Source organism: Acomys minous, assembly GCF_964271855.1.
Source record: "Acomys minous genome assembly, chromosome: 4".
NCBI classification, from domain to species: domain Eukaryota; kingdom Metazoa; phylum Chordata; class Mammalia; order Rodentia; family Muridae; genus Acomys; species Acomys minous.
The window spans coordinates 103416936-103436123 of record NC_140486.1 but is presented as its reverse complement, the minus strand read 5'-3'; the positions used below and the strand labels follow the sequence as shown (position 1 = coordinate 103436123).

The 19188-nt window shown below is 40.8% G+C and overlaps 1 protein-coding gene and 1 long non-coding RNA gene across 2 annotated transcripts in view; one reads left to right on the top strand and one right to left on the bottom strand.

Moving 5' to 3' along the window:
• The window catches only part of LOC311596431, a 222000-nt gene that overhangs the window by 116248 nt on the left and 86564 nt on the right, over positions 1 to 19188 (top strand). Inside the window, exon 2 of the long non-coding RNA XR_014778834.1 lies at positions 3547 to 3651. This is a non-coding gene — a long non-coding RNA (uncharacterized lncRNA). The remainder of the gene's footprint in view (positions 1 to 3546; positions 3652 to 19188) is intronic.
• Positions 5984 to 19188, bottom strand: part of ABCA12 (ATP binding cassette subfamily A member 12) — a 160080-nt gene continuing 146875 nt past the window's right edge. Inside the window, exons 45-53 of the mRNA XM_084779830.1 lie at positions 18270 to 18474; positions 17215 to 17324; positions 16787 to 16928; positions 15405 to 15539; positions 13359 to 13462; positions 11830 to 11922; positions 10297 to 10402; positions 7718 to 7855; positions 5984 to 6387 (exon numbers count right to left, since the gene is read on the bottom strand). Of these exons, the coding sequence (XP_084635956.1) occupies positions 6280 to 6387; positions 7718 to 7855; positions 10297 to 10402; positions 11830 to 11922; positions 13359 to 13462; positions 15405 to 15539; positions 16787 to 16928; positions 17215 to 17324; positions 18270 to 18474 (1141 nt within the window). The 3' untranslated portion in view covers positions 5984 to 6279. The remainder of the gene's footprint in view (positions 6388 to 7717; positions 7856 to 10296; positions 10403 to 11829; positions 11923 to 13358; positions 13463 to 15404; positions 15540 to 16786; positions 16929 to 17214; positions 17325 to 18269; positions 18475 to 19188) is intronic.

Genomic DNA, 19188 nt, shown 5'->3' with positions numbered 1-19188 from the left:
TCAGGAAATAGGACACTATTACTATGGTGGATCAGATGGCTAGCCCAGTTCCTGGGATGGGGAGAGGCCACCATGATTGACAGTGTCATCAAGACAGCCTTTCACAGGAATAAGGGGACTCCAGACATCAAAAGGGAGAGACCAGGAAATGACTTGGAGCAGATGAAAAATATGATCATTATAATTTAACATATTTTATTTATTTTTCAGTTATTTAATCTCTTTGTTCCCATTTCCCTTTTTAGGGATAATATTCTAGAGCATTAAGATGAGGCTAACGTGATTTTGTGTGCATATGCATTCTTTGAAAAGTTAATTCACTATATCTCCTATTAAATGAATGCTGTCTATTGTAAAATATAGATTTTTCCTTTAGTAGTAGATGATGAAATATGGACAGATACCAAGTGTATTTTGTATAATTTAACAGTGAGGGTATTGGTAACAGTCAACCAAAGATGACCTGAATATGCATTCAACATATTACTGGAAATTCTAGTTGAAGAAATAGACAAGAAAGAAAAATAGCGTACAAATTTTAAAAAGAAAGGAGTAAAATGGTCTTTGTTTAGAGAATTTTAAAAAAAATAAATGTAGGAATCCTAGATATTCTGTGAGAAGACTGTTGGAATTCATAAATGAATTCACTAACACAAAAATACAAATTGTTATTTTATACATTAACAATGAAACACTCTAAAGAGAAAATGGAACAATTGTATTTAGAACAGAACCTGCCGTGGGTAGAATCCCAAGCGTGGGGCAAGCACCTCACAAGTGTTTACACCATGAGAGCAAAGCCCTTGAGAATCAGGGTGTTGGGTCAGAGTGCTTGTAGGAGAGAGCCAAGTAAGTGTTTCCTTCCGTCCCGCAAGTCTTGTTCATTCCTGAAAGATGTACTGCACAGAACTGTGGAACTCAGAGCACAGCCAGTATGAACAGCTCCAGAGATTTCCACTCCAATAAGAGACACCATTACCGCTCACCACTAAATTATGCAGAAATTACATGCACCCAGATGCATGTATTCAACAATAAATAATTTTAATATTTTAATAAATACAAAACATTTAACCCAGTATTTCACATGTAGCAAATCACTAGTAAGTGGCTGATATAGTTGTTTTAATTATAACTCTGTTTTACTTTAGATTTTCTTCATTTCCACTTGTGCAAATGGGGAAACAGTTAAACTGTCTTTCTGAAAGTGTTTTGTTTCAAATGGAATCTTTGTTTTTAATGAATGTAATCATAGGCAACACTATCCAAAAGTGGCTGCATATTCAATGCTTGGCACTTTAATGAAATGCCTTTTATACAGAATAAACATTTTAATGTAAAGTTGTTAGCTGTCTATACTGTCTCCCTCTGCCCCCCACTCAGCAATTAGTAGTCTCCTAAAACTGAAAATGCAAAACTGTGAAAACAGAAATTACAATGTATAATTTATATATGTAAACTTCTAAATTGAAAGGCACATCTTTGGTCTCTTAGAGACTGCTTATTTACTTATTTAGCGATTCCGGGGACTGAAGCCAGGGCTGTGTAAATGCTAGACAAGAGCTCGGTTACTGTGGTATACCTCAACCCCCTGGGAAGATTTAGTGAGCAACAACAACCTGTTAATGATATTCTGGATATGGGAACACAGTGAGAGTAAATAGGCTGGCCAGTCAGTACTCGGGGGAAATGGTGTGTGGTGAGAAGAGAGACATACAGAAATGATTTATGAGGCAGTATGGAAATGCCTCAGTAGAGGCGTGTGCAAAAAAAAAAATGCTTTTGCAACAAAGAATAGAACAATCCAGTCAGCCTGTGCCTCTGGGAAGGAAGAGCTCTGAGAAGTTCTGAAGAGGAAGAGGGGGAATGCTAGAAACCTGAGGAAGAGGAGATGAAGATTCTAAGATGAAGGAGTAGTATGAGAAAAGTCCCATTGAGCACCCCCCCCAAATGATCGGATATACATTGAAAACAGAAAAAGCTCATGTGGTCACAGCAAAGATACCATGGTAAAGAGGGATGCAAGCTGTAGAACCAGCTTAGAAGCCATGTCGGGTTCAGTGGAAGAGTCTGCATCTTTACAGATGATGGAGGATCAATGTGGATTTGTAAGCAAGGAGCCAGTAGATCAACCGTAACAAATGATACCAAAGAAAAAACACTATTCACTGGGTGCAGTGGCACACTTCTATAATCCCTGCCCTCAGGGAGGCAGAGGCAGGCAGATTGCTATGAGTTCAAAGCCAGCCTGGTCTACAAAGCGAGTCCAGGACAGCCAAGGCTACACAGAGAAACCTTGTCTCAAAAAACAACAAAACAAAACCAGAAGATACCATTCACCTTTAGTTTTTGTTCTTGTTTGGCTTGCTGTGTTATGTTGAAGCTTTGGTTAATGATGCAAGCACACCCCTGAGTTCAGGCGGGGTTAAAAGGACAGCAACTTGCTCTATCTCTGCCACCTTCATTCGTGCCTAGGTCACACTCACCCATGTGCTGGGCAATGAATAAGAAACCAGGTAGAGGCAGTCCTCTCTCTCCCCACAACCATGAAGAATGTGCTGTCCATTGGCTAGCTATGAATATGAGGTCTAGGTTTACTGCATGCATTGCCCTTGGTGCCCCCTATTTGACCACTTCCCCTTGGTGGGGAGGCCTGGTGGCATTCAGAGGGAGGGGAAGAAGGCTATCCAGATGAGACCTGATAGGCTGTAATCATACAGTGGGGGAGGAGGTCCCCTTCTGTCACAGGCCTAGGGAAGGGGAATAGGGAGAAAGAGGAGGAGTGGGAAGACACAAGTGAAGGGATAACAATCGGGATATAATCTGAATAAATTATTAAAAAAATAAAAATGAAAAAAAACTTACAGAATGAAAGATTTAAAAAAAGAGACCAGGTAGAGGACATTTTGGAAAAAAATGTGTGTATATATCATCTTTCCATATTTTTCTCACTTTGTATTCAATGTTTTACTATCATGAAAATTCATTTTTGTAGAGGAAGTGGAAATTGCCACACTCCTCAGAGGTAATTCAAATAACTCATGTAAAGATGGTAGATTCTGTACATGTTATCAAGAGTGGAGAGGCCTCAGAGAATAAGGAATTCTCAAAACACTTCCTCCACTGTGGAGAGGCCCAAAGGAATACAGGCTCAAATAGTGTTTCATGTGCGCTCCTTACTTTGATGTGAAAAGGGACCATGAAGCCCTTATGCGGCATACCCCAACAAGTGCCAAGACAAAGAAGAGATAAGTGTTCAGAAATCTATGAAAACACAGCGCTAGAATTCTGACTCCAAAGATGTTATCAAAACCCTCCTATCCCTGCAGATTCACTGTAATGTGGCATCAAACATCGTTCTTTCTCCTTTTGTCTGAGTAAGCTACCTCATGGGAAACTGCATTTCAGAAATTTGAACAGGATCAGGATGTGTGGTTTCCATGCCAACCACGCCAGCTTCTCTTTTGTTTCTTATTCATTTATTTATTCACTCCATCTCACCAGCACAGAGACACTGAGCACCATGAATGTTTCTTGTCTGTGCAGGCGGTGAGAGGGTTCGGAAGGTCAAACAGATGCTGTCCTTTTTGAGTACCAAGACCAGGAGAGAGACAAGTACCAAGCCCTTAAGTCAGCGTGCAGCCAGAGAAGGTAAGGCCAGCTAAAACTTTCCGGTCCACCAGGGGGTAAATTAAATTGGCTGGAACCACTGACCCAGTGGTTAGAAACTCTGGTTGGCACTTGTCCTCATGCCTCCCTGTCTTGTATTTGTGTTTAGGCTATTCATTCTCTCTGATGGAGCAGTCAGCAGTGCACACCTCCTCAAAGGTGTTGACATATCTATTCCTTAGCCTTCCACACTCATTCACATAAAGCCTTATGAGTGTGCCTACCTTTAATGAAGATACAACGTTAATGGGACCAGTCTACAGAAGAAGATGCCCAGTGAATGATTGTGACAAAGCAATTAAGAGTACTCTTGTTTCTCACGAGTCTATTAAAACCATTGGTTCCTTCCTCACCATTGCCCGGAAGCAATGAATCAAGCAAATAACCAACCACAACAAAGGCAATTTCCAGTAGTCAAATCTCTTTTATTCTCTTATGGAGTCTGGTCAGGGGCTTCTGAAGACTCTCATGCCCTCAGAGTCACATTTTTCTATTCTAAGAGGATATATATGCATATATGTTTATATATTATATGTAAATACATATAACTATATATAATTTATATAATATAAAATAGTAATACATTATATATTGTCTAAATAATAATGTATCAGCTGGGCAGTGGTGGCACACACCTTTACTCCCAGCACTTGGGAGGCAGAGGCAGAGGGAGGATCGCTGTGAGTTCGAGGCCAGCCTGGTCTACAAAGCAAGTCCAGGACAGTCAAGGCTACACAGAGAAACTCTGTCTTGAAAAACAAAAAAAAAACAAAAAAATACTGAATAATATCTAATATTTATATATTGCGCGCGTACACACACAGACACACACACACACACACACACATATATAAAATCAAAGATATTTTCTTACAATATGGACTATATCCAGTTACTTTTACACACTGAGCACTTGCTTGTTCTAGTACTGAGATAATTCCTTGGTAACTGTTTCTGAGACAAGGACTAACTACATAGAGGATGCTGGCCTTTAACTCACAAGGTAGCCCCAGTTGCCCTCGAACTCATGATCACCCTACCTCCACCTTCTGAGTCCTGGGTTCACAAGCACGCCTGGCTCCTACAGACATTTTTATACCCCCTCCCCAAAGTTGTGTTTACCGTCTGTTAAAATATATATTTAAAGTCTAGATACATGACAAATTGTGGTGCAAGGTCTCCCACAAAAGTGAGGAGACAATGTAGTATTAGAATGGAGGGGCATCAGATTTAAGCTAAAAAAAAAAAATCAAGGCAGCAAAGCTTTTCTGGGAAACTAACATTTCTCAAGACTGTCAGACGGGCACAGTGAGTGAGGAGCGAGAATTCACACTATGAGAGCATCAGGTGAAAAACCTCAGAGATGGGAAGGAGTTTAGGGTACCATGGAAACCGCAATAGGTCAACAGGACTAGATCCTAAAGGAGAAGGGGAGTGGGTGCTGGTGACAGTGGCCGAGTAAGCAGGGGACATATCACCTAGAACCTCATGGGTCATGTGACCCCGAATTTTAGGTTCATGGCTCTTCCCTATCAAACAAAATGACATCATTAGTATCTTTTTCTAAACATAGAGTTTATTAGTCATTGAAACAGAAACAGCTGTGTCAAAGCAGGTACACTTGTACACACACACACACACACACACACACACACACACACACACACCACTATCTCTATGTCAAAGACTACATAATGCACTTCTTCCATGGGCATGTAACTTGGTGCTATCAAATCATCTATCCTCTAATCGTAGGTATGATCAGCCAGGTAATAAGCTGAAAAAATATTTTCATATTAACTTTTATTTCACAGAAACGTTTCCTGTGGAGAAACTAGGATTGTGAGGGTTTCTGGAAAAGCTTTACAAGGGATGCCTGCCAGCAGTACATGAGTTCTCCACACCCTTTTTTCAGGATCTGCCCAGCTGACATACCTGCTTCTTCTCAATGAGCAAGAAGCTTCAGATCTAAGTTGGTTTACCACCAGGGTAAACTGTTGTCTCATCGTATTCTTATCATAAGGCACTTGGGGGGGACTCACTATGTCCCCATGCATCTACAGGCAATGAAAGATACACACACACACACACACACACACACACACACACATACACACACACACACACACACACACACCTTCTGTAGACACCGTTCTCACTCCTTCCTGTCATTGTTAATCCAGCCTTAGCATGTCACACAACACATATTATTTTCTAGAAATAAGGTACCTTGTTTGATCACCTGTCTCTCCACCCCCCCACCCCCCCAATCCACCTTATTTTTCTTCTCTGACTTTTCAAATACTAATACCCATGCCTTTAAAGCTGTCCTTTTATTGAAAGTAATAAGTTAAGACATTCATCGTGAGGTGGGCGGTTCACCTTTTTCCTAAGGGTCGCTGGCACATACATTGCATGCTCACTGTGTCGAATGCAGCAGAATCACTTCGGGAGCAATTCCATTCATTGACATCCATTTTAATTTGTCAGTCTTGTGCTGTACACTTGCCGTGCGGTATAACACTTTATAAGGAAGAGATGTTTAGGAGCGATGTCTTCTCCGGAAAAGCATCCCTCAGTCGTTTGCCGAAAGCGAATCTGCTGCAGGTGCTAAGAATCCAGCCGGTCTTCCTGTGAGTCCTCACTGATGGTGGAACCTTGGCTACTGGTGTCAACATTTTCATAGGATTTTTGGTCTTTGGCAAAGTTGATGAAAACCTGAGTTTTTTCCCCAAGAAAATAAAAGACATTAGTGCCAGGTTTACACCGGAAGAAATAAGGTTTCATTCTCCCCACTTCTCCCTCCCCCTCCCTGCCTCCCTCTTTGTTCTCTCTCTTTCTCTAACTCCTTTTCTTGCTCTCTCACACACTCCCATATGTTTGTCAGGTCATACTCACATGCTTGTGCAATCCTCTCTAAAGTCTTTTTACACAGCCAGCTTCAACTGGACTTTGAAAATAATGCACGTTTCTATGATTATGACTATATATTTTGCCATAGTCTAAATTTAAAGATATAGTTAAGGACCTATTAGCTATATCTGTAATCCATATGATCCACATTGTTATCTTTGTCACATGTGGATAAGGAGCCCAGCCTGATGACTCTATTAAATGTTGACATAGAAATGCTGAGAGAGAAGTCACTAGTTTCAGGAAGTAGTACACTGAAATAGAATTTGTGTCCAAAACTCACATTATGTTAAGTTTGCCAATTATATAGCAGGCAGATCTTTTTACATGCTTAAAGTCATTAAGTGTATTAGTTGTAGGCTTATCCCAATGTCGCCGAGAGTCTAGTGTTTTAATGCATGATGCTTAATGCTGGTCAAGTAAACCTAAGCCTAACTCTTCCGTGTGGGCAAAGCCATACTTGTCTTAAGTCCTTATAAAAATATTAATCCATAAAGAACAGCAAATCAATTGGCTTACTTTCAGACCCACTTCAAATTCAAGCTTAGAGTTGGTTTTTGTAGGTCTTGTCAGTTGAGGTATATAAAACTTAGTACAGAGATGATGGATGCCCTAAGAAGCTGCTAGCATTGAGTGGGAAAGTCATTAAGATGTATAAGAGAAAGAAATTCCACATTTGCTATATTAAGTGTGTAAATTTAATAAACCTCAGGGTCTGTACATTCTCTGTCACTCACCCCACACACCCTAACTCAGGAAGCTGACTAATGAAAACCTTCATTATGAAACCTACCAAAAAGAAAGTAGAGGAAGCAATAATAGCTCATTATTTTGTAGGTGACAGTGGTTTTCCGTTTTCCATGTACACGTAAACATTCATGGAAGTAGATGCCATATACAGTGGGAAGAAATACCTTCATTTCTCTACCAAAAATAGTTAATGCCTTTCATAATCTATTTTTTTTAATGTCTCAGATGCAGTTAGAAATAAATTAGGCTCTTTGCTAAGGTTTTCAGGTGCAAGAGTAGATACTGATTTAATTACAAGTAAATTAAATGCCATTAAAAAGAAATAAGCAGCATGCATAATGAGTAATGTGTGGCACTGCGCCATGGATCATGGCATGCATCTTACCTCTTCCAGCGTGGTCTGGCTCACGAGGAAATTTGTGATATTTAAAGCAGTCTTGTTGGTTTCCAGAAGGTCAAAAATGTTTGCTACTCCTCCTGCTGTGACTGGCACGTGGTACTCTAGCATGCTAAGATGCTGATCCTGCAGGAACCAAAGGGAAGGACTTATCTTTACAATGGCAAGGTAACATCAACTTGACCAGATTTCACTTTATGGGGAGCTGGGGAGAATGCTGGAAGTTGTCCCACTGGGGGTGTGGGGGTGCCCATAATGAGCATGTTTTGAAACTAGTTAGCTTGTAGAGATGAGATGAAAAGTTTCATGACCATCAGGGAGGAAACAAATTAAAGAGTTAATGAAAAATTTGAAAGCATACTGAACTCATGGGCATTTAGGAAGTTACGTTCTCAGCTATAGTGGGGAAAACCTGCAGGATGCATCTCACACATCAGTGTGTGCTCAGCTTGTTGGTCAGGTTTAGTAGATTTGCTGTTAGGTTGGTCTGAAATCCCAGGACTTGGTTGTTCAGCTGATAAGAGCCAAAAATGCTAGATATCAGTAGTGTTGTCTAGAAGCTTTTTTTCACCCCTGATCGATGTTGCTTGCTTTTCCTGATTCCCCTTAAAAGGCTTTTCAACTTTTCAACTTCCACTAGTAGGATCAGCTACTTCATAATCTATTGCTACTGCCTTGGAGTGTCTCTAACAACCGCTGCTCTGAATCGTTCATCTTTTACCATCTGATTTTTTAAAGGGGTTGTTTGTTTTTCTTTAAGGCATCTCTCCAGCTTGACCTTTCCTCTCTCTTTTCCTGATTTGCTGGTTCTCGCTCCACATATGAGTTATTGCAAAAGCCTCCTTGGAAGCCTAAAAACTAGGTATGCTGATTTATTCTGGCACAAAGCAGCGAGGGAATAGGTTCTGAATACGTCAGATCAGATGCTGTATCCCTTGGGAATCTGCTCTTGTGGTGTTGCAGATCCCACCCAGATGGTCCTTTTCAGTCTTATGGTCAACACTTCTTCTTTCTCTCTTCCTTGTCTCCTTGTGCCCATCCCTGTAATCTAGCCTTCTTTCATATTTAATTCTCAAGTCATCATTCCAGATATTTTCATGTAGAGATGGGGACACTACTGCAGAAGTGTAAGGAAAACTCCCTCGAGGAGAAATCACCTTTTACCATCAGTTCCTTTTGTGGCTCTAAGTATGTGCCCAGAAGGCACACACCAGGAAAAGAGTAATCTCCGCTCAGTAAATAAACATTTCAACCAAGCAACTGACTGAATGAGTGTGACCAACATGGTTTCTAGAAGAAAGGTGTCTTTTAATATTCAGTTCTGATGATGAAAAAGGAAAAAGAAAAGGGCCTTTGATAAGAATCTTGAATAATTGGATAATTTCCTACAGAAATTATCCAAAGTTTGGGGATACCGAGGCAAAACAATTTATGAAGATAAAAATAGTTATTTTAAAAATGCATTCTTATGCTGTCTGATATCACTTCGCATTAATATTATGCCCTATAGTTTGTGAAGATACCAGGCATTTTCACACTGTTTTATAAGGCAGATGTTTATTCCTGCTTACTAATAAAAGAAACAGAGTTTGGAGACTTTGGGTGTCTCCTCTGCACAGCCAGGCTCAAGCCACAGGTTTCTAATTTTTTTTTTCACTATTCTACTTTGATTCCCTTTTAACAACAAGTGTGTGTCATCCTCAAGTTGTACAAATTACCTGTCTATCAAAAATGTTATACTGATGTTTTTCTCCGCCTACTACGTTAGGTAGGTGCTGTGTGAGATTTAAATATGCATATTCCTGTGTGTCCATCTGTTTGGCTTTGCTGGATGAGAAGCGAACTCTGTGATATTGCAGTCACTTTGGGACCTGAGGATTGCTCAGACCTTCATGGGTTTATTTTTCAAAGGAGGGGAACAAAGCAGATCCAAATCTCTCAGGTGCTGAATTCTGAGCTCACTTTTCCCCCTAAGGAATGCTGTTGGTCATACAATGCCTGTTGTTCCTGGGTCCCCTAATGTATTTATGTAATTATTAAACTGGCAATGTATACAACTTGAAAACAAATCCATGTATTATCAGAAAGACTTTTCAAGGAGGAAATTAATATGCATATGTGAAATAACTAGATTAATTTAAAATACCTACCAAGACATATAATATAACCTGGGGATTTTACTTGTTTGTATAAAGTTCAAATCTTAAACTAATGGATTAGGATGAATAACAAAGCTGTGATCCTCTAGGAAATAGCAAACATCCAAGTTGTTATCACTGGAAAAGTCAGTCAAGGTCAAAAGGTGTAAATATCACTTTCTCTCTCTCTCTCTCTCTCTCTCTCTCTCTCTCTCTCTCTCTCTCTCTCTCTCACCCTCTCCTTTCCTTTCTCTTATTTTTTTGGTTTGTTTGTTTGTTTTGATATAGAGTTTCTCTGTGTACACTTGCCTGTTCTGGACTCACTTTGTAGACCAGGCTGGCCTTGAACTCACAGAGATCTGCCTGCCTCTGCCTCCCCAAATACTGAGATTATAGGTGTGTACCACCAGCCCAGCCGACATCACTTACTTTTAAGTATGTTTTTGGAAAGTGCAGCTGCATAAACCTCGTGAGGCTTTCCATGTTCACTTTGTTATTTTTCAAGTGAACCTTGACAGTAAATCCACGTCCGAACCTAAAAGTACAAAATACAGTATGAGTTACATTTTGCCAAAATAGCTCCCCAGGAATTCGAGATAATGAAATAGGTCCCAAGCCAGCCATTATGGCTCCTTTTCTTATATAAAGACTGTCATTTTGCCATAAAAGTTCAGAGCATGTTGCAAACTGGAAATAGTTCAATGCCATGTTTTGATTTTGCTGTTTGTTTGAGTTTCATTTCTACCTCTACACTGTGTCAGAATCTTTGGGTAAAAAACAACACCGGAATGAAAACACACAATTTTGGCTTTCTTTGACAATCATCCATTGGCAATAATAGATGTCAATTTTGGGAGTTAAATTCTTACTAAGTTAAAGCAAAGTCTTGAGAGGCAAACCATTGGTGATTTGATGTCAACCATGAAGATGTTTTTTTCTTTTTGGTTTTTCCAGACAGGGTTTCTCTGTGTAACCTTGGCTGTCCTGGACTTGCTTTGTAGACCAAGCTGGCCTCGAACTCACAACAATCTGCCTGACTCTGCCTCTTGAGTACTGAGATTAAAGGTGTATGCCACCACATCGGGAAACCATGGTGATTAAAGACAGGACCAGGTGTGGTGGTGCACGATTTTAATCCCAGCACTCTGGAGGCAGAGGCAGGTGGATCGCTGTGGGTTTGAGGCCAGCCTCTAAAGCAAGTCTAGGACAGCTAGAACTACAAGAGAAACCCTGTCTTGAACCTCCCCCACAAAAAGACACTGGGATTCCAACACTAAGAGTGAGATCAAGATGCTGGTGTTAAGTACAGTAAGATCAGAGTTCATAAACAGATTATGACACCCTACTAGCTATGCGAGGTTTCTATCATAATTTTATCTTTAATTCATATAACAATTTTGATAAGACAATTAAACTGCTTTATGAAAAGGTGTAAAGTATCCTGTAGCTTGGAGAGTCACACACATATATATATATGCATATACTTGGGAATACAAACTAATAATTTAATTCTAATGTGATGCTAATATGATATTTATGCATCTTTCCCCAATGCATTCTTGATTAAAGGGTTTTCAATGTGGTGAAAATGTTAAATAGCTTACAGAAAGCTTGTGCAAATGGCAAACAAATGTGGTAGATTAGAAAATCTATGCCTTTATGTACTTGTCAAGTCTAATTTGTTATTGGGTATGTTCTTGAAACTACTTCTTGAGAGTATTTTAGTTGTAAATAATTTACTATCAAGACTATTAAGAGCTTCAAACCTTCTAAGACTTGGGGATTTTTTAAAACTAAAAGCCACAATAAACCTTTAAAAAATAATTTAAATTTATAGTCTGTCAATGATCACTTCCAAGGAGGAGGGTCTTCATCTCTGTTTTTCTGTACATTGTATAGTGGCTGCTGGGCACAGCACCTGTTAGAGCTGCACTATGTGCAAACAGCACATTTGTAGGTTACCTGCTCTTTATATGCTGCAGAGATCCAATGCACTGGAACCTTCCATTCACCATAATGGCCAGCCGGGTACAAAGCGCTTCACATTCTTCCATGCTGAAAGAGGAAGCAGATTCCTATCAACAGCCAAGGCACAGAAAATTGGGTTGAAGTTCATAAGCACAGGTTTAATTAGTTCTTTATAGCACTATAGCAATCTTCCTTCAGGGCTCTCTTGGGATGGCTTGGCTAGGCTCACAAACAAACAAACAAATCTCTTGAGAAAGAACAAAAAAAATCTTAAAATATAAGTGAAACATATTCAGATGGGGGTATATTAGTGTTCTCCTCTACTTGAGGCCATCTCTCTAGTCCGGACCACCACTACTGCCCAACCCGACAGTCCTTTCAAGCTCACTCAAGCTTTGACTCGAAACCTACGTTTCCTGTGAAGTGTTTCAAAAATGACCCAGTGCACCTTTCATTCTATCTCATCTTCCAGTTGATTTTGTCTGGGGGTTTATAACTAGCTAACTTGTACTTGGTTACAAGCGCTCTCTCATTTCGTGGACGACGGTACCTAGCGAGAGCCCCAGTTATCACTCTGTTCACCCCTCAAAAAAGTACATGGTGATGAAACGGTTAGCCTCAGGGTGATGGGCTCAGAGCTGGGATACAAACAAGTCTCTTGGTAATAAACAGACCTAATTAGTCTCTGCCGTGTGATCACTACAACGAAAGGTGAACTTAGCCCAAATTATAATGAAAGCCCAGTGTCCAAGAGAGGCATAGATAGAATGCTCCAAGGTCTCTCATACTCGGGGGATTAGGAGGGCTGGTTTGTGGAAGAAAGCTACCTGGATGGGTTCTAGGGGAACTGGTAAGAGGAGAGCTTACAGGGGATTCGTGGCGATTTCTTCAAGAAGAGAGCACACATGAAGAAGTAGATGGAGACAGAAAGCGCAGTGTGTGGGCATGGAGCCGAGAGTCATTTACCCTCTAACAGGTGGGAGTATTATGTAGGGGAAAAACTAAGGATTCTGAGACCTTTTTGAAAGGCGGTAGGGGGCGATCAATGAGAACAAGCAGGTCTCAAGTCATGAGAACTTCATGGTAAAAATGTCTGCGCTCTGTCCTACCACAGCATCCTCACCCTGAAAGCCCCAGTATTGACCTACTACAAATATGCAATACTCTAAATGGGCTAGTGAGAGGGCTCCATGGGTAAAGGCACTCACTTCCAAGCTTGACTATCTACGTCTGGTCTCTCAGACCCACATGGTGGAAGGAGAAAACTGACCCCTGACCTCTACATGTGCGCACACATGCACACACATGCACACACACACACACACACACACACACACACACACACACATACAAGAGAGAGAGAGAGAGAGAGAGAGAGAGAGAGAAAGAGAAACAGAGAGAGAGAGAGGTGTATATGCGTTCACACACAATGCAATAAAAATAAAAATAAAAACAAAATACTCCAGACAATGGAAAGTGCTCATGTGTTGCACAGGACTCCCTTGGGACCTGACTCAGTTTACCTGTGAGATGTGAGGATGACAGAGCATTTGTTCTGCACCTCTTCTGAAATGATCCTCCAGAGGTGTCGTTTTGACTTGGGATCCATCCCAGAGCTCGGCTCATCCTTAATAGAGAATTACCAGAAAATTTCATCAAATTAATTAATTTTTGATGAGGCTTTTTATAAGAATCACTGCATCTCAACTCCTGGGAGCAGAAATCACTTTTTAAGATCCTGTGACTAACTTGTTTTATACATAATAGGCTTTTTTTCCTGCTGCTGTCAAAAGCTCAAAATTAAGTATTTTTAAATTGTCAGTCTGTTTAAAGAAGTGGTTCAGTGAAGCTGACACTGTGTTACTTTACATCCGTCTCTTATGTTTCCTTGGGAAAAAAAATCTCCTTCAATTACTGCGAGTGCAGAGTTTTCATATTTAATTCTACACTCTCACATATATAGTTGAAGCTCCATCAACAAGATTGCCATCTTTCTACTGAAAGTGGGACTGTGCCTGTGAGCGAGAATGTGCCATATGAAGCAGAAGGAAACACAACTTGACATTTCGGTGAATATGGTCCACATGTATTTTTACCGTTTTGTTATTAATTGAAATTTAAGACTCTGTGGGAAAATAAAAATAAGATTTGTCGAAGGCGCCAAATTGGAAAAAAAATTCACAATATTTTTCAAAGCAAATGAGGCTTTGAAAGATTCAGAGAGGAGGTATTTTTAAAAAGCAACACAACAATAGATAATGTAAACAAGCAATAATGGATCACAACAGGTGTTAAATAAAAACAAATTATAGGTCAAGATTATAGAAAAAGATTTCAAAATGTACGTGCGATGGAAAGAATTGGGCCATCAGATGTTCACTTTGCATGTAGTATGCTAATTTAAATAGAGCGATGGCCATTACTTTGGGAAAATGGTAAAGGAGGTATTGTCACCGCTTCTATGTTTTTTTTTTTCCTTTCAGAAAATGGACTATGCAGTAAATATGCACAGAAGGGCATCATCTTCCTCTTGTAGCCTGTATTTCCTAGACTCATTACTACATAACATTTACACAGTGCTTTTACATGCACACGGCTTTGCGTCCTTTATCTCACAGGGGTGCCCCGGGATTGTTTTGTTCAATTTAAAGGATGCTTACACAATAGGTTCCATTATAAACGTTGGCTGGTAGCGATGTAATGCATTCTGGGCTTCCGGTATTCTGTCTCGGCAGTCTAAATGATTGGATCCACTGTGTGACTTAATCCCTGGCATAATGTGGTGATTTATAACTGGATTTTACTGCTTGCAGTTAAGGTCCTTTTAAAATTTGGAGGTCCTTGAATGAAGGCAATCTTCCAAAAATAAGGACATGTTTATTTCTCTGAAATAAAGGCCCTTTTGCTTTGTTGGGCCTGGGGAGCATACTGCTATATCACTAATGTGTGCAGTTTATATTTTCAGGTAATCAATTAAAGTATGAAGCTCTTAACAAAGTGTAAACGTGGGATGCATTTCTTGATCGCCTCCCAGGTTCACATAAAACAACACAGTGTATTTTCCATCACTTCACAAGCTAAATAACTCATATTTTTAAGCTACAAAGGAATATGATTTTGGCAAAATGCTTTGTTCCAAAAAATGTGCATTTCTTCCTCAGTAAAAAAAAAAAATGGAAACTGTTAGTTTGCTTGATCAGTACCTCACAGAAATATGATTTCATCAATAAGTGGGAATTAAATTTGAACTCATCCTGTAACTGATTTGAACCCCCCCCCCCCCCCCCGAGTTGGTTGCAGCTATTCTCTGTTCACATGCTGAGTGTTTTCTCTGAAGCCTTCCGAGTCATTGCTTCAGACGCAAAATATTTCCCGAGGACACTGCCACGATAATAAATTATTTGCTAATACAAATTCTCTTAATGTGCCAGTATATGTACTTTAGCAGTAACTGGCACACAGTGAGACTTCAGTGGATGCTGACAGTGCTGCTGATGGGACGGTCATACATGCGTCTGGGCACACTGTTCTAATGACACAGCAGATGCTTTCCTCTGACTGTCTCTTACCAGCAGGAGGATGGATGGTTTCCCTATCAAGGCCAGGGCAGTGGACAGCTTCCTTTTTGTACCATAACTGCACATGGAGGTAGACCTGTCCTTGTAGGGCATCAAGTGAAGTCTTCTAAGGAGTTTATGAACAGTCTGTGGATAATAAGAAGAGGAATCAGGCAACCCACCCCTCGTTCAAACTCTTAAGGCACCAAGTGGAACAAAACATGCCTGTGAATAGACATGCTTCCCATGGATAATATAAGTCTGGAAGAAATTTTTTTAAAAAATTAAATTCCACATAGATTTTATTTTCATCTTTCAAAGACTGCTTCTAAATTAACACTTCATTTAAGGGAAGAAAAACAATTTCCTAGAGGTATGTTTTCAAATGGGAAACACTCCAACTCTCCCCCGTCCCCGCCCCCCCCACCCCCCCCCCGCCCCCCAACAAGTGGGCCTGCGTTTACAGTTGCAGATGGTACCTTATGCTGCTACCACAGGATTCTCCCGTGAAAGTTTAATAGCTGCAGAGAACTAAAGCAGAATTCAAAGGCGTGTTTGGATTGTCCCCTGCTTCATCCTTCGTCTCGCTGAGCCGTGAGTTGTCAGAAAAGACATTAAGTCTATTTAAAACTGACCCTGCTATCAAAACTGCCGTGCCTGGGTTCTTGCGGTTATTTCTGGAGTTAGGTAAACTAGCAAATGATGAGATCCTGGTTGGATGCTCCTTTCAGGCCTCCCGAGTTTGAAGAACAAAAGGGTGTGCCCCAATAGTTTAGTCATTCCATTGCAAAAGTAAATTGTCACAGTGGTATATAGAGTTACAGACTAAAAGTCAAAATCAAGACTGGTAATGTCACTTAGTGGTAGGATACAGGCTTAGCATCTGTGAAGCCCTGGGTTCAATCCCCTGCACTAATTTAAAAAAAATTTTTTAAGTGAAGGAAAAACAAAAGAAGTAGAAGTTGGGCATTTTGCCCAGAATCACAGGGATCTATTTTATTTGCACAGTTAAAAATCACAAGCATCACCAATCAAAGTTCGACCTGGAGCCCAGCACAATGTGAATATCTGTTTAAGGGAACTGAACAAACTCAGGCCAAGGAGCTTCTACAGCTGAGCTTGCAGGCAAGTGGGGCAGACTACAGAATCAAGCCAAGTTGGGTCAGTGGTCAGAGGGGCACTTTATGGTTCCCCATGTGGCGCCATGGCTTTGCCAGGGGTATCATGCGAGGAGAAGCAGAAACAGCAGTGGTCTTCAAATTCAGCAATTTCTGATTCAAACACACACACAGACACACACAGACACACACACACACACACATGCACGCACACGCACACACACACACACACACACACACACACACACACACACACACACACACACACACACTCACTTCTTTAATGTCTTTCTCTGGAATCCCATGCACTCTGGCATAGAAGTATAAGTGCTCCTCCACAGTTACCAGGTCGTCTAAGGCATCTTCCTGAGGGCAGTAGCCAACCAATGAGCTGTGAGAATCCACATGACCGAGGGATCTAAATGGAAAAGATTGGAACCTGTGAATTTCTAAATGTAGGTCTCTGAGTATTGGCTCAGCGGTTTTGTCTTGCTTAATTCTGATAAAAGGGGGGAAAATAATCTTACTATCACAGTCATAGTGAAGCTTAAAAATTAAAAACAAAACAAAAACAAAAACAAAACCTCCAGTCATTTCCATGATCCCTTCCTTAGGCTACGAAGATTTAATAACACAATCGTGAAACTGCACAAAAGCCCATTTAAATTATGTTGTGTTCAGTAGGCAGAAGCATTGGTTTGTACCCGCTCTTGTTTCTGATCAGAATGTTCCCACCAGAAGGGATTATGTCTCCAGTCAGCATCTTAAATATGGTGGTTTTCCCGGCTCCGTTCACACCAAGGAGACCAAAGCACTGCGATGGGGGAGAGAAGGGAAAAAGATGTAAGCTACAGAGACATGTTACTATTGTGATTCCTCCCTCCTCTCTGGGTGAGGCATCTTCCCAGGAAGGATAAATCACTAGAATTATTTCTGGATAGTATATTGCTTTGCTGGCATTTGGTAAGACTTTCTCTTTTTAAAACAAATGAATATTATGGGCTCTTTTCCCTCTAAGCGTCTGAACATCTGTATAGAGAGAGGGTCTGGCTTTACATATGCTATAGTGCCCCTTTACGTGACATGATAAACTACCCCTCAAGTAAGATGTGCTAACTCAAAGAGGTAATTACAGTTATAGATTACACATAATTTATACAAAATCACAACTTTACTGAAAAAGCTACCGGTGCAATAATTTACATCACTGAATGAATTTGATGCATGCCGTCTCCAGCTCTGCCCAGAAAACTAAAGGGAAATAGCCACGTTCTTTTTCTTCTTTCAAAGCTACCTCAATCTTGTGTCTCTAAGAACCGTAAGAACAGAAGTGAATGCATGCTAAGATGTACCCTCTGAAAATGGCTGCCTTTCTGGCAGGTTTTGAATAGGCCTAGGGATGAGAGATGCCAGAAAGCATTCTGAACAAGCTTCCTGCTGATAGTACAGCCCAGAGACAGCAACAGTGGGGGTGGGCTCAGAACCTGCTGTGTGCTGAGGAGGAACCCTCCCTGGAGACAGCAGAGACTCATTTGGCAAACACACACAGACACAGACAGACACACAGACACACACAGACACACACACAGACACACACACAGACACACAGACACACACACACACACACACACACACACACACACACACACACACACACACACACACACACACACACACCACCATCCCACGAAAATACTCAGGGCTTGCATTTTTTATTTCCAGCAGAAGATAAAACAAAACCAAAGCACGGGCCCCGTACCTCTCCAGCAGGTATGCCAAGGCTGATGTTGTTGACGGCTATAATCTTTTTGTGGATAAGTTGGTATGTCTTTGTGAGACGATGGAGTTGGACCAGGTCAAACTCAGCTGCACCGCTCTCGACTCTTAATCTCTCGGCCCTCACATCTTCGTCTTCGTCTACTGTCTCCATGGTAGGAGAAGATGTAAATTTTCTGAAGAAGAGCCTAAAAAAACAAAACAAAACAAAACAAAACAAAAACCCCCAGAGCCAGTGATTTTATGTGACAGGTTCTGAAATGACACTACCCGGTCCGGGCCCTTTTCTCTCACTTCTCTGGAGGCACACATACTACCTACCCACTATTAGGCTACTTTTACATTTGCCATGTTATCCTGTTTAAGTGACTTACACAGTAATCACTATAGTCTTCCCATGTTGGCTACAGTGCTTGTAAATAGTGTTTGCTTTCCTCGTGTGACGTGTCTACAGATATCCACGGTTAAAATTCAGAATCCTAATTTCAGTGACAACCAGATCTGTCCTTGAAAGTTAGCTTCCGACAGGGAGTTCAGAGTCATTATTACAACTCAGCACTTAGGAGCCCAGATCATCCATCGTCTTATCAGTGTGAGAACTGTCTTCTCCACCGTCTCCTCCCCTCCTCCTCTTTCCCCCTTCTTCCCCCCCCCCTGCCCCCCCCCCGCCCCACTCCTCTTGCTCCTTTTCTTTCTCCATCTCTTCTTCCTATTTACTGTGGTAAGTCTAAAATGAGATATATTCTCTTAACAATATTCTCTTTCTCTCATTTTTCCCCCCAGGGGAGGGAGATCGAAGCCAGCATGGCGGTGCTGGCAGCTAGCAGGTCTCTCCTCTGAAATTATCTGTAATATGAGCAGCATTTATTCTGCATTCTATTTACAACTCATCTAAGAGTCAG